General features: G+C 37.0%; 1 protein-coding gene and 1 long non-coding RNA gene across 2 annotated transcripts in view; both read left to right on the plus strand.

Annotated features, from left to right (window-relative positions):
- LOC123559944 (uncharacterized) overlaps positions 1–15,135 on the plus strand; it is a 39,802-nt gene extending 24,667 nt beyond the window's left edge. The window contains exon 2 of the long non-coding RNA XR_006688070.2: positions 13,737–15,135. This is a non-coding gene — a long non-coding RNA (uncharacterized LOC123559944). The remainder of the gene's footprint in view (positions 1–13,736) is intronic.
- Positions 15,136–19,712: 4,577 nt separating this feature from the next.
- Positions 19,713–23,852, plus strand: LOC123560992 (profilin-like). The gene is made up of 2 exons (XM_053516651.1): positions 19,713–19,784; positions 23,460–23,852. Exons 1-2 carry the CDS (start codon positions 19,713–19,715, stop codon positions 23,850–23,852), a joined length of 465 nt encoding a protein of 154 aa, XP_053372626.1.
- The last annotated feature ends 531 nt before the right edge of the window (positions 23,853–24,383 follow it).

Below are 24,383 nucleotides of genomic sequence, written 5' to 3' on the forward strand. Positions count from 1 at the left end.
TACTACACACAGTAGCTACTTCACACAGTCGCTACTACACACAGTAGCTACTACACACAGTTGCTAGTTCACACAGTAGCTACTACACACAGTTGCTACTACACACAGTTGCTACTACACTCGAAGAGATTTTCAAGTCCCGTCACAAAATATCATTTAAGGAGAATTTAGTTATCTTGAAGCAAAACGCTAGTTCCTTTGGGGATTGAGATACCGAGTTTCAACTGTATATGTAATTTAGTTAAAGAAAAGACGAGAAAGGAAATAGTTCCGGAAAATGGTGCTGATGGCAATGAAGCTGAAGTTCGACTCTGAACATTTTAGGTAACTTAGCATGCCTTATATTTAGATATGACCTGTACTTATATCTATATTGTAAACAGGTGTTGGTGTGGTGAATGCTTTACTTTAGTTTCTTAGCTTTTATTTCACTTCAAGTTCAGATAAAACAGAACAGTTTGCATTACAAAATTTTTCTTTCTTTGCAAAAGTTATAACAGAACTTCCGAGTTTTGAGCTTGCCAGGCCTGATATAATAGGGAGTACCTGGTTTTTAGCTCGACTATTCAGGGAATAGTAGAGCTATTGGACTCGCCCATGCGTCCACGTCCGCGTCCCGATTTGGTTAAGGTTTTGTATGTAAGCTGGTATCTCAGTAACCACTTGTGGGAATGGATTGAAACTTCACACACTTATTCACTGTGATAAACTAACCTACATTGCACAGGTTCCATAACTCTATTTTGCTTTTTTTACAAAATTATGCCCCTTTTTCAACTTAGAAATTCTTGGTTAAGGTTTTGTATGTAAGCTGGTATCTCAGTAACCACTTGTGGGAATGGATTGAAACTTCACACACTTGTTCACTGTGATAAACTGACTTACATTGCACAGGTTCCATAACTCTATTTTGCTTCTTTACAAAATTATGCCCATTTTTCGACTTAGAAATTCTTGGTATGTAAGCTGGTATCTCAGTACCCACTAATGGGAATGGATTGAAACTTCACACAATTGTTCACTGTCATGATTTGACATGCACTGTGCAGATCCCATAACTCTACTTTGTATTTTTAGCTCGACTATTCGAAGAATAGTCTAGCTATTCTACTCACCCTGGCGTCGGCGTCGGCGTCACACCTTGGTTAAGTTTTTGCATGCAAGTACATACAGCTATCATTTAAAGGCATATAGCTTTGAAACTTATTTATTCTTTTTCTAGGTCAATTACCAACCTCACTGGGTCAAGTTCCATAACTCTAACATGTATTTTGAGCAAATTATGCCCCCTTTTGGACTTAGAAAATTCTGGTTAAAGTTTTACATGCAAGTTACTATCTCCAAAACTAATGCAGATATTGAATTGAAACTTCACATGTGTCTTTGGGGTTATAAAACTAGTTGATAGCACCAAGTCCCATAACTCTGACCTTCATTTTGGCCAAATTATGCCCCCTTTTGTACTTAGAAAATTTTGGTTAAAGTTTTGCGTGCAAGTACATACAGCTATTACTAAAAGGCATATAGATTTGAAACTTATTTTTTCTTTTTCTAGATCAATTACCTACCTCACTGGGTCAAGTCCCATAACTCTGACATGTATTTTGGCCAAATTATGCCCCTTTTGGACTTAGAAAATTCTGGTTAAAGTTTTGCGTGCAAGTACATACAGCTATTACTAAAAGGCATATTGATTTGAAACTTATTTTTTCTTTTCTAGATCAATTACCTACCTCACTGGGCCAAGTCCCATAACTCTGACATGTATTTTGAGCAAATTATGCCCCCTTTTGGACTTAGAAAATCCTGGTTAAAGTTTTACATGCAAGTTACTATCTCCAAAACTAATGCAGATATTAAATTGAAACTTCACATGTGTCTTCGGGTTATAAAACTAGTTGATAGAATCAAGTCCCATAACTCTGACATGTATTTTGGGCAAATTATGCCCCCTTTTGGACTTAGAAAATCCTGGTTAAAGTTTTGCGTACAAGTACATACAGCTATTACCAAAAGGCATATAGCTTTGAAACTTATTTATTCTTTTTCTAGGTCAGTTACCAACCTCACTGGGTCAAGTTCCATAACTCTTAACATGTTATTTGAGCAAATTATGCCCCCTTTTGGACTTAGAAAATTCTGGTTAAAGTTTTACATGCAAGTTACTATCTCCAAAACTAATGCAGATATGGAATTGAAACTTCACATGTTTCTTCGGGGTTATTAAACTAGTTGATAGCATCAAGTCCCATAACTGATATGCATTTTGGTCAAATTATGTCCCGTTTCGAACTTAAAACTCTTTTGATATTTAACATTTTGGGTAATAATTTCCTGCTTCTGTGACAATATTTCGAATAGTCGAGCTTGGCTGTCTTACGGACAGCTCTTGTTTTCAAAATTATACCCCTTTTCCGACTTAGCAGTTTTTGGTTAAGTTTTTGTATGTAAGCTGGTATTTCAGTATCCACTTATGGGGAAGGATTGAAACTTCATGCACTTTTTCGACTTTTGTATTCATTCAATTGACAAGGCTGTTGAATAGTCAAGCGTTGCTGTCCTCCAACAGCTCTTGTTCTTTTCACCATTAAAGGCAAATGGCACCATGTGATGGTGCAACTTTAAACCCTTTGAAACAAAGTTGTTGCTTCTGAGACAAAATGGCCACTTTTTCTGAATGATATCTTTGATTCATTTGCCACCACGACTGTTTTTGAAACTGCACTGGATGTAGAATTCTTTCATGTAGGGAAGTTGTCCAGCTGGCTCATAGATGGTGGTATGTTGATATTGTTCCTAGGGGCATGGGGCCTCCATGGCCGGGTGGTTAAGGTTGCTGACAAGAATCACTTGCCCCTAACCAATGTGGGTTCGAGCCTCTTCATGTTAGGAACCTGTCCAGCCCGCTTACGCAAGGTTGATGGCTCTACGCATTTGCCTGCTTATGATGAAATAATGCTTGGTGAGACACCTAGGGGTCTTCCTCTACCATCAAAAGCTGGAAAAGTTTCCATATAACCTGTAACTGTGTCAGTGTGATGTTAAACCCAACAGGAGCACCTACTGTCTGCCACTGCCTTTGAACATATTTCCAGATTTTTTCTGATACAAGCCTGCCAAATCTGAAATGACAATAAGTGTTTTACATTATCTTCAGGTGTTCTAGAAATGTGTGTATTTTGTTCTGTCTTAACTGAACTTTGTCACTAGGTAACACTATTATTTAGATAACAGTTACTAAACCATTTTAAGTAAATTCTTTCTACAGAAAAAGGCTAGTGTTCACTTCCGACTTTCACAATATTTATTGTAGCTATAGCATTATAAGCTTTTGTAGACTTGCTACTAGTATTCACATGTTTTCAGTCTTTGCTGCATATGACTGTTATAGACTTTTTCTATGCACAAGTTGCATTATTATGTCTCCCACCACACAGTGGTGTGGGAGACATTTTGATTTACTCCAGTCTGTGTCTGTCTGTCTGTCTGTCTGTGTCTGTCACAAAGCTTGTCCGCATCCTTAAGTCAAACATTTCTCATCTGATCTTCACCAAACTTAAAATGTGTTTGACCATAAGACCTCGGCCAAGTTCGATAACTAGCCAAATCGGTCTAGGCATATTGGAGTTACAGCCCTTGAATTACTAAAAATCAGCCTTTTTAGCTCACCTGTCACAAAGTGACAAGGTGAGCTTTTGTGATCGCGCGGTGTCCGTCGTCCGTCCGTGCGTCCGTAAACTTTTGCTTGTGACCACTCTAGAGGTCACATTTTTCATGGGATCTTTATGAAAGTTGGTCAGAATGTTCATCCTGATGATATCTAGGTCAAGTTCGAAACTGGGTCACGTGCCATCAAAAACTAGGTCAGTAGGTCTAAAAATAGAAAAACCTTGTGACCTCTCTAGAGGCCATATATTTCATAAGATCTTCATGAAAATTGGTCAGAATGTTCACCTTGATGATATCTAGGTCAAGTTCGAAACTGGGTCACGTGGGTTCAAAAACTAGGTCAGTAGGTCTAAAAATAGAAAAACCTTGTGACCTCTCTAGAGGCCATATTTTTCATGAGATCTTCATGAATATTGGTCAGAATGTTTACCTTGATGATATCTAGGTCAAGTTCGAAACTGGGTCACGTAGGGTCAAAAACTAGGTCATTAGGTCTAAAAATAGAAAAACCTTGTGACCACTCTAGAGGCCATATTTCTCAATGGATCTTCATGAAAATTGGTCAGAATGTTCACCTTGATGATATCTAGGTCAATTCCGAAACTGGGTCACGTGGGGTAAAAAACTAGGTCAGTAGATCTAAAAATAGAAAAACCTTGTGACCTCTCTAGAGGCCATATTTTTCATGAGATCTTCATGAATATTGGTCAGAATGTTCACCTTGATGATATCTAGATCAAGTTCGAAACTGGGTCATGTGGGGTCAAAAACTAGGTCAGTAGATGTAAAAATAGAAAAACCTTGTGACCTCTCTAGAGGCCATATTTCTCAATGGATCTTCATGAAAATTGGTCAGAATATTCACCTTGATGATATCTAGGTCAAGTTCGAAACTGGGTCACGTTCGGTCAAAAACTAGGTCAGTAGGTCTAAAAATAGGAAAACCTTGTGACCTCTCTAGAGGCGATATTTTTCAATGGATCTTCATGAAAATTGGTCAGAGTGTTTACCTTGAAGATATCTAGGTCAAGTTCGAAACTGGGTCACGTGGGGTTAAAAACTAGGTCAGTAGATCTAAAAATAGAAAAACCTTGTGACCTCTTTAGAGGCCATATTTTTCATGAGATCTTCATGATTATTGGTCAGAATGTTCACCTTGATGATATCTAAGTCAAGTTCGAAACTGGGTCACGTGGGGTTAAAATCTAGGTCAGTAGGTCTAAAAATAGAAAAAACCTTGTGACCTCTCTAGAGGCCATATTTCTCAACGGATCTTCATGAAAATTGGTGAGAATGTTCAGCTTGATGATATCTAGGTCAGGTTTGTAACTGGGTCATGTGCAGTCAAAAACTAGGTCAGTAGGTCGAAAAATAGAAAAACCTTGTGACCTCTCTAGAGGCCATATTTTTCACGAGATCTTCATGAAAATTGGTGAGAATGTTCACCTTGATGATATCTAGGTCAAGTTTAAAAGTGGGTCACGTGCCTTCAAAAACTAGGCCATTAGGTCAAATAATAGAAAAACCTTGTGACCTCTCTAGAGGCCATATTTTTCAATGGATCTTCATGAAAATTGGTCAGAATTTTTTATCTTGATGATATCTAGGTCACATGTGCTCAAAAACTAGGTCACTATGTCAAATAATAGAAATAATGACGTCATACTCAGTTCAACACTGGGTCATGTGGGGATAGGTGAGCGATTCAGGACCATCATGGTCCTCTTGTTATTCTTGTCCGCACTCTAAGTCAAACATTTCTCATCCTATCTTCACCAATCTTGAACAAAATGTGTTTGACCATAAGACCTCGGACAAGTTGGATAATGAGCCAAATCGGTCCAGGCATTTTGGAATTCTGGCTCTTGAATTGTAGTGAGTAAACAGTATATAAAATAGAGAAAAGTGTTTGACCATGAGATCTCAGCCAAGTTCTGTCCAGGCATTTTGGAGTAACGGCCCTTGAATTACCGAAAAATCGGACTTTTTACTCTTGTCTGCAATCTAAGTCGTACATTTCTTATCCAATCTTCACAGACTTGAACAAAATGTGTTTAACCATAAGACCTTGGCCAAGTTCGATAACTAGCCAAATCGGTTCAGGCATTTTGGAGTTACAGCCTTGAATTACTGAAAAATCGGCCTTTTTGCTCTTGTCCGCACTCTTAAGTCGAACATTTCTCATCTGATCTTCACCAAATTTGAACAAAATGTGTTTGACCATAAGACCTCGGACAAGTTGGATAATGAGCCAAATCGGTCCAGGCATTTTGGAATTCTGGCTCTTGAATTGTAGTGAGTAAAAAGTATATAAAATAGAGAAAAGTGGAAACTTCACAGGTCGCTCAACACGACAGAAACGAAAATGTTGCAGGCTTGGTTTGATTGAGCCTGTTCATGGATGGTAGTGGAAATGCATGCTACCGTCCACGCCCTCCAGCCCCGGGCTGAGCAGAACTCAACATTTACACATGCTAAAAGTACAAAAAGCAATTTAGAGACATCCGTAGATGTATTCAAACGGCGGTGAACATGGAACCTTCAATGATACACGTGTTGAGGCGTGTAATTCCATGAAGAGCGGCGTTTGGTCCCCAGATAAAGTAAAGGGTTTGCCCCAAACGAGAAAACAATGGGCAGAACTAAACAAACTGGAATTTAGGAAGGGGATCTGAGGTTAAAGACTGACTTGCTATTTAGATGATAAGGCAGTTGTGGGAGACATTCGCTTTTCTCAAAAGCAGCTGTAGTTTATGACTGAACTTGTGTTATTTCGTTCACATAATCTTTGCCTTGTTGCACTAAAAAAATCTCTCAGATCTAATTGTGAGATATAGGACCTACAGTAACATATGCATATTGGTTTTATAATGCTTTTCTGCTAAATATTCTGAAAACTTGACTTCCAAATATAGATATTTTTTCCTTACTCAGCTGATCTATATTCAAGTGTATCTTTCTTTCTGTTAGCTAGGCTGCATTTTAGCACTTACCAACATTGAGAAATAGGATTTTAGCAATGTGTATTCTTAAGTTGGAATTTCTCTAAATTATGTCTGTGTCAAATAATAAACTATATTCAGAACACATATGAGGTTTTTAATCTTCAGAAAGTGAACAAATAAAACATATATTGTTATAATAATTCAAACTTGGAAATAGTGAAATGAAATCCTACTTCATTTACTTGTATTATAACACACAACTCAGTTTCCAGTGGGATAACTCAGTTACATGAACTTAAGGATGCATGCGGCAGTTTTGGGTAAAAAAATCCCAATAATAGGATTTGTTCAAACTTAGTATATGAACACAGTATCATGTTAGAAACAAAATTATGAAGAAAAAAAAATTGAAGGTCACCATGCTTGTTCAGGAGTTATCTGCCCTTGAATTTGCAAATTTGAGGAAAAAGCCAGTTTTAAGGGCAGATAACTCCTAAACAAGCATGGTGACCTATGATTGTTTTTGCAAAAAAATACCTCAAAGGTGAGCTTGTGATCGCCCTGTGTCCGTCGTCCGTCCGTCGCCGTCAACAATTTGAGGTCACAATTTTTGCCCAATCTTAATGAAACTTGGTCAGAATGTTACTCTCAATAAAATCTTGGATGAATTTGATATTGGGTCATCTGGGGTCAAAAACTAGGTCACCAGGTCAAATCAAAGGAAAAGCATGTTAACACTCTAGAGGTCACAATTTTGGCCCAATCTTAATGAAACTTGGTCAGAATTTTACCCTCAATAAAATCTCGGACGAGTTCGATATTGGGTCATCTGGGTTCAAAAACTAGGTCACCAGGTCAAATAAAAGGAAAAGCTTGTTAACATTCTAGAGGTCACAATTTTGGCCCAATCTTAATGAAACTTGGTCAGAATGTTACCTTTAATAAAATCTTGGACAAGTTTGATATTGGAACATCTGGGGTTAAAAACTAGGTCACCAGGTCAAATCAAAGGAAAAGCTTGTTAACACTCTAGAGGTCACAATTTTGGCCCAATCTTAATGAAACTTAGTCAGAATGTTACCTCAATAAAATCTTGGACGAATTTGATATTGGGTCATCTGGGGTCAAAATCTAGGTCACCAGGTCAAATCAAAGGAAAAGCTTGTTAACTCTGTAGAGACCACATTTATGATTTTATCTTCAGGAAACCTGGTCAGAATGTTAATCTTGATGATTTCAAGGTCCAGTTTGAATCTGGGTCATGTAGGATCAAAAACCAGGTCACCAGGTCAAATCAAAGGAGAAGCTAGTTAACACTGTAGAGGCCACATTTATGAACATATCTTAATGAAACTTGGTCAGAATGTTAATCTTAATGATTTATAGGTCACGTTCAAATCTGGGACAGGTGGGTAAAAACTAGGTCACTAGGTCAAATCAAAAGAAAAGCTTGTTAACACTCTAGAGGCCATATTTATGACTATCTTCATGAAACATGGTCAGAATGTTAACCTTGATGATATTTAAGTTCGAATCTGGGTCATGTGGGGTCAAAAACTAGGTCACTGGGTCAAATGAAAGGAAAAGCTTGTTAACACTCTAGAGGGCACATTTATGACTGTATCTTCATGAAACTTAGTAAGAATGTTCATCTTGATGATCTTTAGGTCAAGTTTGAATCTGGGTCATGTGGGTTCAAAAACTAGGTCAACAGGTCAAATAAAAGGAAAAGCTAGTTAACACTTTAGAGGCCACATTTATGACCATATCTTAATGAAACTTGGTCAGGATGTTAATCTTGATGATCTTTAGGTCAGTAGGTCAGGTGAGTGATACAGGGCAATCATGGCCCTCTTGTTCTGTTTCTAACATGAGACTGTGTTCATATACAAAGTTTGAACAAATTCTATTATTGGAAACTTTTTGCCCCATCTCTCATACAAGAAACTGCAGCGAGCGTCTTTAAGTTACAAAGGACTTGGCCCATTTGGATAAGCTTTAGTTACAAGAGAAATTTTTGAGTGGTATTTTCTGACTTAGTAATGGTGTTAACTTTGAATTTTCCATTTACAAGACAAAGATCTTCCGGAATGCAACCAATTTTCTTGTTGGATAGGAGATTTTTCTACTTTGCTATCTTCATTACAAGGCAATTCAAGTAGTAAGACATCTTGTTTGGCAAAACTTCTCAGCACAACAGTCTCTCTGTAACACTTGATACCTCATTTGTGATGAACTTATGTAATGTCATTACTAACAATAGAAAAAATCCTCTTGGTGTTGAAGTGATGTTGCTATTTTTCTGTTACACTAGTTCTTAACAATTTTCTGTATTTCGCCCTGTCCAACCAGTAACACTTATTTGCAGTTAAACATACGCCTTATGCAGCAACTTCAACAGCGCAATCAGAATGTTATTTAGTATCTCCAGATTATTGATTTGGAAACAATATTTTTAATGTGAGTGGGAAAAATTTACGCCAAGAAATGCTTTTAAAGGCGTACGCTAGAATTCCCTGTGTATGAGATGGGTGAAAATTTTCCCAATAATAGAATTTCTTCAAACTTTGAAGGACAGTCATCTAAGAAATGCTTTTAAAGGCGTATGCTAGAATTCCCTGTGTATGAGATGGGTGAAAATTTTCCCAGTTATAGAATTTCTTCAAACTTTGGATATTGAAGGACAATCAGCTAAGAAACCAAAATATGCAGTAAAAGTCATAGGTCACCAGTACTGAAAAAGAGTTATCTGCCCTTGAAAACAGCACTTTACCAAAACTGATGATTGTCCTTCAATATCCAAAGTTTGACGAGGTTCTATTATTGGGGAAAATTGCGCCACGAATTCTAGCGTACGCCTTTAATATATCACTTCAGTCTGATTCTGCCTTGACTGCACAACACTTATACTGGTTAGACGCAGTGTCTTAAGGTAGTGAACCTGTAATGACAGTTGATAATTTCTGTTCTCTAAATTTTTATCGAAGGTGATTTTGGCATTTTCCGGTTGTTACGGAAACTGTTGCTCCCATGAGCTACATTAGGGCTGAAGAATGCCAAAATAACGGATGATAAAACTATATCACATTGAAATTGCTGAATTATGGATCGACTACCTTAACTATATTACCTACTAACCACACTGACTCTAGATATCTTTATAGTTTGATAGTGATTCAGTGTGACTGATTATTATCTATCAAGATAAAATGCACAGGTACACTCACTGATCTCATACTTGCAGATTCATCTGTACTGTAGATGACTAACAAAATAATTGTTGCTTTATAATACAATGCTCTAATACATATAATTAAGAAATAATAAGTTCCCAAGTGTGGTTTATCGTAGAATAACCCGTGTTTTGAGTTCTTATGCGTAAGAATATACCACGAAGGCCATAGGCCTGAGTGACATATTGTTTCACATAGAACGAAAACTCGGATTATTCTACGACAAATCACTCTTGGGAACTTGCTTTTTCGATTCTAACAAGGCATACTAGTATCAACAGTGTTAAAAAAACTTTTTACGACTATACTACGCACCTGGATCGGATGACGTCATTGCACACGCGTGGGTTATTGCAGAATAACCCGAGATAGATTTTGCTCTACATGTATTTAGATTATTTGCTGGTGGTGTTAGAATATATTATAATATCTGAAGATGTCAGTTTAGCTATAACCTGTTACCACTAGATTATTTTGTACAAGCCTGATATAGGATATAAAATTTTGATGATGATAAAAGTTTGTGATCAGATTTGAACTTTTCAAGAGATACACTTGGTAAAATTATTAACATAGACCATTAATTTTGTGTTCAAGGTAAATTCTTTGTTTAATCAAAAACTTTTAATTATTGTACCCCCCCGACAATAAAGTTATAAGGGAGGGTATACTGGTTTCAGGTTGTCTGTCCGTAGACGCAATCTTGTGCGCACCATCTCTCCTTATCCCCTTGACAGAATTTAGTGAAACTTTACACAAGTGATCAGTACCAACAGTAGTTGTGCCTGGGGCATGTAAGGTTCTTTTAGAAAAAAAAATTGCAGAGTTATGGGACTTTGTTTTTTTGTTACTATACTATATACATAGACACAATCTTGTGCGCACCATCTCTCCTCATCCCCTTGACACAATTTAATGAAACTTCACACAAGTGATCAGTAGCATGGGGCATGTTAGGTTCTTTCAGAAAAAAAAATTGCAGAGTTATGGGACTTTGTTTTTTTGTTACTATACTATATACATAGACACAATCTTGTGCGCACCATCTCTCCTCATCCTCTTGACACAATTTAATGAAACTTCACACAAGTGATCAGTAACAACAGTAGTTGTGCATGGGGCATGTTAGGTTCTTTCAGCGACAAAAATTGCATAGTTATGGGACTTTGTTTCTTGTTAACATACTATGTACATACAGTCTGCTTATGCAATCTTGTGCGTGCCTAATCTACCAAACCCTTGCACACAATTTAATGAAATTTCACACAAGTGATCAGTACCAACCCTAGTTGTGCATGGTGCATGTTACATTCTTTTAGATAAATATTCTGCATAGTTATGGGACTTTGTTTTTGTACCCCCCGACAACAAAGTTGTAAGGGGGGGTATACTGGTTTCAGGTTGTCTGTCTGTCTGTCCGTCTGTCAGTAGACGCAATCTTGTGCGCACCATCTCTCCTTATCCCCTTGACAGAATTTAGTGAAACTTCACACAAGTGATCAGTACCAACAGTAGTTGTGCATGGGGCATGTTAGGTTCTTTTAGAAAAAAAAATTGCAGAGTTATGGGACTTTGTTTTTTTATACGCCCGAAGGGACGTATTATGTTATGACGCTGGTGTCCGTCTGTCCGTTAGCAATTTTGTGTCTGTCCGTTAACAATTTTGTGTCCGCTCTGTAACTCTTGAACCCCTTGAAGGATTTTAAGGAAACTTTACACAAATGTTCACTACATTGAGACGATGTGCAGAGCGCATGTTTTGGATGTCTCGCTTCAAGGTCAAGGTCACACTTAGGAGTCAAAGGTCATATCAGTTTGTTTCGTGTCCGCTCTGTAACTCTTGAACCCCTTGAAGGATTTCAAAGAAACTTGACACAAATGTTCTCCACACCAAGACGACGTGCAGAGCGCATGTTCCGGATGACTTGCTTCAAGGTCAAGGTCACACTTAGGGGTCAAAAGTCATATCAGTTTGTTTCGTGTCCGCTCTGTAACTCTTGAACCCCTTGAAGGATTTCAAAGAAACTTGACACAAATGTTCACCACACCAAGACGACGTGCAGAGCGCATGTTCGTGATGACTTGCTTCAAGGTCAAGGTCACACTTAGGGGTCAAAAGTCATATCAGTTTGTTTCGTGTCCGCTCTGTAACTCTTGAACTGCTGGAAGGATTTCAAAGAAACTTGGCAGAAATGTTCACCACATTGTAACAATGTGCAGAGCGCATGCTCCGGATGACTTGCTTCAAGGTCAAGGTCACACTTAAGGGTCAAAGGTCATATATGACTTTGCTTTGTGTATATTGCTCTGCATTGCAGTGCTCTTGTTTTTATTTGGCAGATCTCATTTTTGTACTTACAATATTTTTTTTTTTTTGGAATTACTTCCCTTTTATGTTACTATAAATAGCTTATTTTGAAACTTTTTTATTATTGGCCGTAGGGAAAAACCGAGACCACTTTTCTGTGGTACAACATGGATGGTACCTCTAATTTTAAGGTGTATTTTTACATACTTGTACCTGATAAGGATTTTTTTGTAGACTTTGAATATTTTTTTTGTGGACTTAGATTTGTTTTTTGAAGTTTTCCTTTTGTTGTTCCAGTCGTTTGGGGCTACAACAGTCAAATTCTTAAAATTTTGCTCCCATCCTATGATGTAAGCCTTCGGGCGTATATTGCCCTGCTTGGCGGCGCTCTTGTTGTTACTATACTATATACATAGACACAATCTTGTGCGCACCATCTCTCCTCATCCCCTTGACACAATTTAATGAAACTTCACACAAGTGATCAGTACCAACAGTAGTTGTGCATGGGGCATGTTAGGTTCTTTTAAAAAAAAAACATTGCAGAGTTATGGGACTTTTTTTTTTTTTTAACTATACTATATACATAGACACAATCTTGTGCGCACCATCTCTCCTCATCCCCTTGACACAATTTAATGAAACTTCACACAAGTGATCAGTACCAACCCTAGTTGTGCATGGTGCATGTTACATTCTTTTAGATAAATATTCTGCATAGTTATGGGACTTTGTTTTTTGTTACTATACTGTATACATACAGTCTATATACATACAGTCCACATAATTATGCAATCTTGTGTGCGTCAGATTGCAATGCACTGTGTCAGTGCATGTGGGGGGTACATTCATCACCTTTAGTGATAGCTCTAGTTTGTTACTATACTGTATACATACAGTCTATATACATACAGTCCACATAATTATGCAATCTTGTGTGCGTCAGATTGCAATGCACTGTGTCAGTGCATGCGGGGGGTACATTCATCACCTTTAGTGATAGCTCTAGTTTCTTCAGTTTTTTGTGATTGCCCTGTGTCTGTCGACGTCTGTTGTCCATCCGTCGTCGTCAACAATTTGACTGTTAATACTCTAGAGGTCACAATTTTGGCCCAATCTTAATGAAACTTGGTCAGAATCTTACCCTTAATAAAATCTTGGACCAGTTCGATATTGGGTCATCTGGGATCAAAAACTAGGTCACCAGGTCAAATCAAAGGAAAAGCTTGTTAACACTGTAGACTGTATCTTCATGAAACTTGGTCAGAATTTTAATCTTGATGATCTCAAGGTCAAGTTTGAATCTGGGTCATGTAGGGTCAAAAACTAGGTCACCAGGTCAAATCAAAGAAAAAGCTAGTTTTCACTGTAGAGGCCACATTTATGACCATATCTTAATGAAATTTGGCCAGAATGTTAATCTTGATGATTCGTAGGTCAGGTGAGCGATACAGGGCCTCATGGCCCTCTTGTATTTCTTTGCTCCTGCTGATGTTCCAGCAACATAGAAAGTTAAGATTTCATTGCATCCCATGTTTTTTCGTAACAATTTCGAGTAACAAATTTTACAACTGTTTTCAGTGACTACCCGCAATGAGTTGGAACACACACGTTGAGAGCCTGATGAATGGTCCAGGTATGAAGATGGCAGGACTTTTTGGAATGGACGGAAATCCATGGGCAAAATCCAGCGCTTTCAACCCGACACAGCCAGAAATAGGTCGATTGATTAAGCTTGTTCAAGGAAAGGACATTGGTGGCGAAAGTATTACGATATGTGGAACGAAGTACATGTTCAGGAGTCCGGCTGAGGATGGACTTTTAACAGTATTATCGTTAGGCGGCGAGGAAAAATATGTTTGTAATGTCTGCCAGACAACGAAGGGAGTAATCGTGGGAGTGTCACAGGCCTCGGTAGCAGGAGCGTCAAGAGACTATCTAGATAAATATAAGAACTATTTGAAAGGAATAGGATATTAGAGAGAATTCAGCATCGTTCATAAAGTGTACATAAAGTATGATCAGTTCATTATATGCGGGTAATCTGCGATTAGTGTTATATTAAAGTTATACATTTAAATTTCTCATTTTAGACTTTAAGAAAGAAATGAACAAACATATAAATGCAATTACTTTTGTTGAAATATTTTAGAATTTATTTAGTTATTCACAGATCATTCAAAATACTACTTCAGCATTCAAACACAAAGTAGGTTTTTATCATGGAACAGAGATGATGCACAGTATTATGGATTTAAGATATTTGAAGGGAGTGTTGTGGGTGGGGGGGTGGCTTTTCCGTATTGAGGAAATGTCAGATTTTTACTTGAATTATTAAAACACAATATACAAACAATACTCATATGACTTGTAATCATTGGTTGTCTAAAATGTGTTAGGAAAGAACAAAACTTTTAAGTTCATAATACAAAGGAATTTATTCATTTGTTCTGTTACTAAGGCACTACAAAGTCATGTGACATAAAAGATTAAGATTCGTGTAATTTCAACTTTATATCAAACTACGTGCTGTAAACTGAAAAAACACATACCATAGAAAGAATTGTTCAACAAAGACTTTTCTCTGAGCTTTAAAGACGGAAACATTCAAACATGATGAAGACATAACTGGGTGATTGGATGTTGTTTAGAATCACAGACTGATTTGGGATGAAGAATGACAACTGCACAGAGCTTCTTTTTTTACTCGTTCCATTGCTATATTTATTGTACCGGTACATAGATATCTTCTTTATGAAATACTGTCTTCCTATAGCAGAAACATTCTGAACAAACATAAAAGTTATGAATTTCTGTCCTAAATGTGTTAATTATGTTTATATTTGTGCCATTATTGTCAGAACATCCTGTGTATGATTTGAGTTTTTCGTTTTAAAATGTTCTCACTGTTTTTCTCTAAGTTTCTTGAAAAGCATAAAAAATGCATTGATGTTTGATTAAAGTTGAAAGGAAAGCTGCAGATTGTGAACTATTCTTGTATCTCCGTGTGTGAAGATTGGGCTAGCGTATTAAAGTTGTCCTATATATATCTTTACACAAATTTTACTTACAGCCAAACTTTGATGATGTTATTATAAGCAAGCCTATTTTTGCATACTGTAAAAGGACATATTTTCGCTGGGTCAAAATTTCGCGAATTTGAAATTTTGAGTATGTCGGGACATTAAATATTCATGAAATTGTAAAAATGGTGTCCTGCTTGAATAAGAATTATATTAATGGTGAATATTTACGCGAGGATTAATTTTCGCTAGATGTAGAGCCTCGCGAATATAGCGAAAATTAAACCCTAGCGAATATTTCTGCTTTAACATTAAATATTTTCTTTCCGGCTAAATGAACTTTGACAGATTCTTCTATTTTAAATAAAACTTAGTGTATAAATCACCCTGGTTGGAATTTTGTATTGGATCAAGGTCACCATTACTAAAATAGGAAAAAAACGTGTCTATGTAATAATTTTCATTAGGATTAAATGAACTGGATGAAATTTCAACCACAGTAAGCTTATATCAGTACCAGGGATATGATTGATTATGAGGTCTATAAAGTCAAGTGTCCATTCCATTAACTTCAGTTTGGATTGATGTATATTAAAATGAAACTTATACTATAACCTTGCTTATGGGGCCAGTGTTGTCAAGATCAAGGTCAACATTGAAATAGAAAGGGTTTTCTTTTCAGTAAATTTTGTGTGGATTATTATATTGAAATGAAACAGTCTGTAGATAGCTTGTAAAAAACAACAACAAAGGTTGAAATTTCATCTGGGGTCATTATTACTAAAAATAGAAATTTTAATTTCAGTAACTTTATGATTTCATTTTGAATATTGAAATGAAATTTGGTCTATAAGAAGCTTATTGGAAAACCAAGGCCGAGTTTACATATAATACAAGTAAATAAATGGTCACCATTCCTAAATGGTGTACCTTACCACCTGTTGCGAAGTTCCACTGTGGCTGGGAGGGGTTGGATGTTGGTCTATAAGACAAGTAAATAAATGGTCACCATTCCTAAATGGTGTACTTTACCACCTGTTGCGAAGTTCCACTGTGGCTGAGAGGGGTTGGATGTTGGTCTATAGTACCTTTTTAAGTGTACATATTTTGGAAGCTAGTGCTTCAGTTCTCTCTAGGGGAAAAATGGTTATTAGCAGAAAAACTTGTTTTTATGGAATTTACAGGTGTCTTGTTTTAATTGTACTCCCCACAAACAAAATTTAGAAGATATAGTGGAGTCATCTTACAGTTAGTTGGTTGGTGATACTATCAGTCTGTTGCAAAAAGAACAGATTCCAATGAAACTTAGTAAACATTGGTCACCACGAATTGTAGATATGCTTAAAAGTATTTTTTTTAAAAAGGGTTGGACAAAGGTGGTTGCCCGAAAGGCATTCCTGTCCAAGTTATGGAACAAACTAGTTCCACATGTTCAAATAGATTCTGAGCCCACCCGCTCAGCTCAATAGGGAGAGCGCAGATCTATGGATCACGGAGTCGTGAGTTTGATCCCCTGGCGGGACATATATTCTCTGTAACAAGGGGAAGTTGGCAGTTACTTCCGGAGAACATGTTTGTACTTGTACAGATTCCAGGAACACTGGTTAGGTTAACTGCCCGCCGTTACATAAAAGAAATGCTGTTGAAAAATGGCGTTAAACACAAACAAACATCTAATGGATTCCAATTAATCATTGGATGATGTCCCTATCCCTTCTATAGTTTTAACTACTTTCACAGTTACAAAAGAATTGCAGGTCTTCAGCATCATGAGTTGAGCTCATGGGACAAGTAATGTATATTTTATGTCAAAATTATGCTACGTTTTAACTTAGATATTTTGATTTAGGTTTTGCATGTAATCAGGTTTCACAAAAACTGCTTGGCCAACTGCTTTCTAAAGTAATACATGACTTCAGCAGAATGAGGTGACTGCATGCAAGAATATATCTCCAGCAATTATATTGTCGTTATTATGCCCCTTCTTAACATAGAAATTTCGTTGCAATATAATATGTAAGCATATTTCTCAGGAATTACTTGACCAAACGTTTTCAGATACTTCACACCTTGGCATAATTGGATGACCTCATTTGGCAAATTTCATAAACCTGGCTTACATTTTAGTAAAGTTATGCCCCTTTTTCAACTTTACTTGAGTAGTTTCAGGTGGAAAGGCTTCAAGTAGTTTAGCACTTTGTCATTGGACAGCTATTGGTTTTGAGGGGAATGTCATCTTGACAATGAAGTGTTCTGGTGTATTAACCACATTTGGTGATAGCTGTTGTATGCTTGCAAGTCTATAAAACGACTTTGTCCACTAACAGAGACTGTTTATACAGCGAACGCTCTAGCATTGTATCACGATCTCCATATTTCCTTCAGCAATGTCAAGTGTAATGGACGTGTGTGGAATGACAAGACCACATACATAAATAAGTACTGCAAAATCATTAATATTCGCGGGGGACTAAATTTCGTGGCTGAGTCAATCCATGAAATTTAATCCTAAACGAACAAGTAAAATTCCCATTTATTTTATGTTCAAAAGTTTAAATCCACAAACATATCACCATGAAATTGCCGTTTTTACCAAAACCACGAAATTTCATGCCCATGAAATTAAATGATTTTACAGTATGTCTGACTGAGCAGTCTGGGATCTGGAGTTTTTGCCATCAAGTTTTAAGATGAAAATCACCCCATCAGTACTACAGTGCTTTGATTAAGATGATGTGGAACCAAAATTTGTAGTCGTGTTTGGCGCCATATAATTTATACTGTGTTGGTGCGCCGTAAAACCCAAATAAATAAATAAATTGATTAAGATGATCTCCTGTGGTCAGTGGATTCAGGCCTGGGATTTTTCAGGACTGGTCTTGATTTCAGGCTTTTGACTGTCAGAATTTCCCTATATAATTCTATTGAAAATGGGGATTTCAGGTTTGAGAATGTAGATTTTCAGGATTTTGATTTCTGACTGAATCCCAGACCTGTAGATTATGGCCTTGTGACTTCGAACAACTGCCGATCTGTAAATAGAAAATGCTTTTGCCTGTTCTCACAAAGCTTTGTACTTGGCAAAAGACCGTTAGTATTCAAAATATTACCTCTTTACTTATTAAGGTCACATAGTCAAAGGTCAAGATAACAGTGGCCATGGGGCTTAAAGTAGTTTTACATCAATAACTGCAGAAAAATTGGGCATAACCTATACTGTGTTGGTGCGCCATAAAACCCAAATAAATAAATGAATAAATAAATAAATGGGCATACAGTAGCCAAATAATGACGACTACATTTTGGAACCTGTTGGTCAAAGGTCAAGATACTTGACACTGAAAGTTTACATACCCAGTGACCTCTGACAGAACATCAGTGAGGCATAATACAAATTTAACAGAAAGATGGATGTTTCTCAGTTGCTTCACACACATACAATATTTTCTGGGGTTAGGTGTGGCTGTCTCCTGTCATTTTGACTTGTTGGCAACATGACTGAACAAGACTGGCAACATGACTGAACTAGGCTGATGACTTGTATAGGTGAGGCTGGCAACATGATTGAACTTGGCTTACAACTGGCAGCACTGGACTAGGCTGGTGACATGACTAGAATAGGCTGGTAACATGAACATACTTTACTAGCAACATGACTGTATTGAGATGGCAACATAACATACAATACTAGCAACATTAATGGACTGAGCTGGCAGCATGACAAGTCTGGTAACATGAATGAGCTTTACTAGCAACACAACTAGCCTAGAAAAATGAATGAACTAGACTAGCAACATTACTTAGCCTGGTAACATTAACATGCCATACTAGCAATGTTAATGGACTGAGCTGGCAGCATGACTTGTCTGGTAACATGAATTGAACCATACTAGCAACATGTATGGACTAGGTTGATAACATGAATGTACTTCACTGGCAACATGACTGGATTAGGCTTATAACATGAATGTACATTACTAGCAACATAACTGGACTATGAAAGTAACATGACTGGGCTAGTCTGGTAACATAAGCATACTATACTATATAGCAACATGACTGGAATTGTCTATTGATTTCAATGTACTATACACGCAAGATGACTAGTCTGGTAACATGAACATACTATACTAGCATTATGATTTGACAAGGCTGGTAACATGAGCATACTATACTAGCAGCATGACTGGACTAGGCTGGTAACATGAGGGTACTATATTAGCAACATGAATGGACTAGGCTGGTACCATGAGGGTTCTATACTAGCAACATGACTAGACTCAGCTGGTAACATGAGAGTACTATACTAGCAACATGACTAGACTAGGCTGGTAACATGAGCATACTATACTAGCAGCATGACTGGACTAGGCTGGTAACATGAGCATACTATACTAGCAGCATGACTGGACTAGGCTGGTAACATGAGCATACTATACTAGCAGCATGACTGGACTAGACTGGTAACATGAGCGTACTATACTAGCAGCATGACTGGACTAGGCTGGTAACATGAGGGTACTATATTAGCAACATGAATGGACTAGGCTGGTACCATGAGGGTTCTATACTAGCAACAGGACTAGACTCAGCTGGTAACATGAGAGTACTATACTAGAAACATGACTGGACTAGGCAGGTAGCATGAGAGTACTATACTAGCAACATGAATTGACTAGGCTTGTACCATGAGGCTTTTATACTAGCAACAAGAATTGACTCAGCTGGTAACATGAGAGTACTATACTAGCAACATGACTAGACTGGGATGGTAACATGAGGGTACTATATTAGCATTATAACTGAACTAAGCTGGCAACATGAACATGCTATACTAGCAATATGACTAAGTTGGCAACATAATCGAAATATACTTGCAACATGACTAAGCAACTGGACTAAGTTGGCAGTGTGAACGATATAATATACTGGCAACATGACTGGACTTAATTGGCAATATGAACGATATATACTAGCAACATGCCTGGATTAAGTTGGCAACATGAATGATATACAGTTGAATATCGTTACCTTGATATCGGTAAGCTCGATACTCCGGTTAGCACGATGTGTTTGAGTCGGTCCCGATTTTTCCCTATTTATCTTAATGTAATTATTTATCATTAGCTCGATATTTTGTTTAGCTGGATGAGATTTTTCAGTCCTGTCAACCTACCTGTACTGTTTTTACACCTGGTTTCTTCGATATCACAGCTTGTCAAAAAATATCCATGTTATTTTAAGGTGTGAAAATCAACTTATTGTTATCCGGCGATGTATTAATTATATTCAAGTTAGTTTGTGTGTTTGTTTTGTTTGTTATTTAATCTTTAATCCAATCTAAATGTCAGAAAGTTTGCATTTAATTCCCAATAATTAGTCTTATGGAACAGCGTGCAAGCAGCAAAGCTGTTTTCGAATATAACAACTAATTTGGATGAAACATTTTCTGTTTGACGGAGTAAAAATCTGCCATTTAGGATTGAGTAACAATATGCGTATTTAACTGGCAAATTTTCGTTATCGAAGCACAGTCAAAATAACTACTCAGTCAGGAACATTACCACTGCATTCAGACTTGTTTCGGAAAGGAATAAAAATGCTACTGTTTAGGCCTAAAAAAAAAAATTCTTTGTTTCCGGTAACATGCTAAAAAAAATTAGGGTAGGTAGGTCGGAAAATTTTTTTTGGGGGGATTTTTTTTTTTTATTAAGGGAGACTTTTTGGAAATTATTTTTTGTCAAAAAATGATTACAAATAAGGGGGTTATGCCTTTAGAGCATCAGTAAGTTGATTTCTAACATCACTGGCCATGTTTAAAGCACAAAAAGTGCAGTTTTGCATCTTTTTGTTAAAAAGTTGAAAAAAATATTCTCCATGGTCATAAAAACATTTAGGGTCGGGCCAAAAAATTAGGGTAGGTCGGGATACCGGAAACAAACAATTTTTTTTTTACGCCTTAAATGTATATTTTGAAAAATTAAAAAGTTGTATGTATGTATTTAATTAAGATGATTTATTTGTCAATAAAATTAAAATCGTATTTATGTTTTATATTATTTCTTTCCCCTTTCAAACTCTCTGAAAAAATGCATTAATTTAGATATAATGACAATATAGACGTCCGACACAAGTACAAAGTAGTCCCAGACAGTCGATATCGTTACGTCGAACTTCGAATACGTCGATGCAATTTTTACAGTCCCTTGAATCATCGAGGTAACGGTATTCGACTGTGTACTAGCAACATGACTAGACTAAGTTGGCAACATGAACATGCTCTATATTAGCAACATGACTGGACTTAACTGACAATATGAAAAATACAAGCAACAAGACTGGACTTAGTTGACAACATGAACTTACTATACTAACAACATGACTGGACTTAATCGGCAATATTAACAATATATACTAGTAACATGATGGGACTAAGTTTGCAACATGAACATGCTATACTAGCAACATGACTGGACTAAATTGGCAATATGAACTATGCTAGCAACAAGACTGCTATATAAGCAACATGACTGGACTTAATTGGCAATATGAATGATGCTAGCAACAAGACTGGACTAAGTTGGCAACATGAACATACTATACAAGCAACATGACTGGACTAAGTTGGCAGCATGAATGTACTTCATTAGCAGCATGACTGGACTTAATTAGCAACATAGACATGCTATACTAGTGATCTGACTGAATTCAGTTGGCAAAAGGAATGTTCTCTACTAGCAACATGACTAGACAAATATGGCAACATGAATGAACTATACTAGCAGTATGAATTGACTAGGTTGATAAGATGAATTTACTACAATAGGAACATGTGTTGACTGGTCTGATAACATGAATGTACTACATTTGCAAAATGCATTGACTAGTCTAATAACATGAATGTACTTCACTAGCAACATGTCTTGACTAGGGTTGTAACATTAATGTACATTACCAGCAGTATAACTGGACTATGCTAGTAACATGAATGTATTGTATCAGCAACATGACTGGGCAAGTCTGGTAACATAAGCATACAATACTAGCAACATGACTGGATTTGTCATGTCAGTTTAAGAATTGACTGCAATGAACTATACAAGCAACATGACAAATCTGGTAACATGAATGTGCTATACTAGCATCATGACTTGGCTAGTCTGGTATCATGAACATAGTATACTAGCAACATGATTTGACTAGTCTTGTAACATGAGCGTACTATACTAGCAACATGACTGAACTAGGTTGGTGGTAATGAGGGTACTATACTAGCACCACAACTGGATTAAGTTTGCAACATGAACATACTATACTAGCAACATGACTGGACAAGTTGGCAACATGAACATACTATACTAGCAACATGACTGGACAAGTTGGCAACATCCAGATACTATACTAGCAACATGACTGGACAAGTTGGCAACATCAACATACTATACTAGCAACATGACTGGACAAGTTGGCAACATGAATGTACCATACTAGCAACATGACTGGACTAGGTTGGCAACATGAATGTACTATACTAGTAATATGACTGTACTAGGCTGGTAAAATGCAGGTACTGTACTTGTAACAAGTCTAGGCTAAGCTGGTAACATGAGAGTACTATACTAGCAACATGACTGGACTAGGCTGGTAACATGAGGAAACTATACTAGCAACATGACTGGATTAAGTTGGCAACATGAACATACTATACTAGCAACATGACTGGACAAGTTGGCAACATGAATGTACTATACTAGTAACATGACTGGACTAGGCTGGTAACATGAGGGTACAATACTAGCAACATGACTAGACTAGGCTGGTAACATCAGGGTGCAATACTAGCAGCATGACTGGACTAGGCTGGTGACATGAGGGTACTATACTAGCAGCATGACTGAACTTGGCTGGTAACATGATGGTACTTTACTAGCAAAATGACTGGACTTGGCTGAAAACATGAGGTACCCGTACTAGCAACATGACTGGACTTTGTTGGCAATATGAACATGCTATACTAGCAACATGACTTGGCCAGGTTGGCAACAATTGATCATACTATACTAGCAACATGCACATGCTATACTAGCAGCTTGACTTGACTAGTCATGTAACATATTAAATGAACTATATTAGCAACATTTATAGACTAGGTTGGTAACATGTCATACTGGCGACATGATTTGTACCTTTATTAATATCCAGTACTAGATGGTACAAATATTTAACTCTTAATGAAAATGGTTTTACTTTTTTATTTAATATGCCTTCTTTGTAATTTCAGATGTCTTGGGATGATCATATAAAGGAATTGCAAAAGAGGGGTGCTGATGAAGCATGCATATGCGGCCATGATGGGAATATGTGGGCAAAGTCTGCTGGCTTTAATGCTTCTCAAAGGGAAATCGCCACGGTGATCAAGGCAGCAAAAGATGAACCCATTTCAGATGATGAAAAACTGGAGTTGGATAAAGTACCATTCATGAAAATTGACAGCTTGAAAGGTGAACATACTGGATGTAACCTTGTCTCAAAAAATTCTGGTGAAAAAGTATTTTGTTGTGTTGCGTGTTCAAACAAGGCTGTTGTTTTTGTAACAAAGACAGGACAACATCAACGAAAGGCTGTTGGAATCTGTGAATATCAGGTGAAATATCTTAAAGATGCTGGCTATTAATCCTTGAACACAGCTGTGATTTTATCTAGAGCCAAAATCAGAGTGATGCTTTAAATCAAAAATTATCTTCTCAGAACGAATTTACTAATGACTGATTAGTTAAGAATACATGACATTGTGTTAGCTTTAATTTGAACTAATGTAGTTGCCAAATAATTAGTTAGTGCTGTTGCTCCTTATATGAAAATTGTTTTCTTAAGGTTTAATCTATTAACATGGATCTTAACAATTTTCAGGACTTTGGTGATTTTTTGACAACCAAAGTTTCTGAGTGGGATTTGAAATTTGTATTGTGCATGTCTCAAAAAGTATTTGACCTAGAAGCATTAAACCTCACAGGATTGTTATTCAGCATTTGAAGTTGTACAACTGGTGTTTTAACTGGGATTTTACACATTCAGACTAGAGTTATGGCCCTTGACTTAGTCAAAAATATGCATATAGTGTGTTTTAACTGGGATTTTACACATTCAGACTAGAGTTATGGCCCTTGACTTAGTCAAAAATATGCATATAGTGTGATTTAACTGG

This window comes from Mercenaria mercenaria, chromosome 10 (assembly GCF_021730395.1).
Source record: "Mercenaria mercenaria strain notata chromosome 10, MADL_Memer_1, whole genome shotgun sequence".
NCBI classification, from domain to species: Eukaryota; Metazoa; Mollusca; class Bivalvia; order Venerida; family Veneridae; genus Mercenaria; species Mercenaria mercenaria.

Bases quoted from the DNA above. Each gene is read 5' to 3' on its own strand.
- LOC123560992 (XM_053516651.1), top strand. From the start codon at position 19,713: ATGAATGGACTAGGCTGGTACCATGAGGGTTCTATACTAGCAACAGGA. The intron at 19,785-23,459 runs GTACTATACTAG...TTGTAATTTCAG, and splicing joins ACTCAGCTGGTAACATGAGA to ATGTCTTGGGATGATCATAT.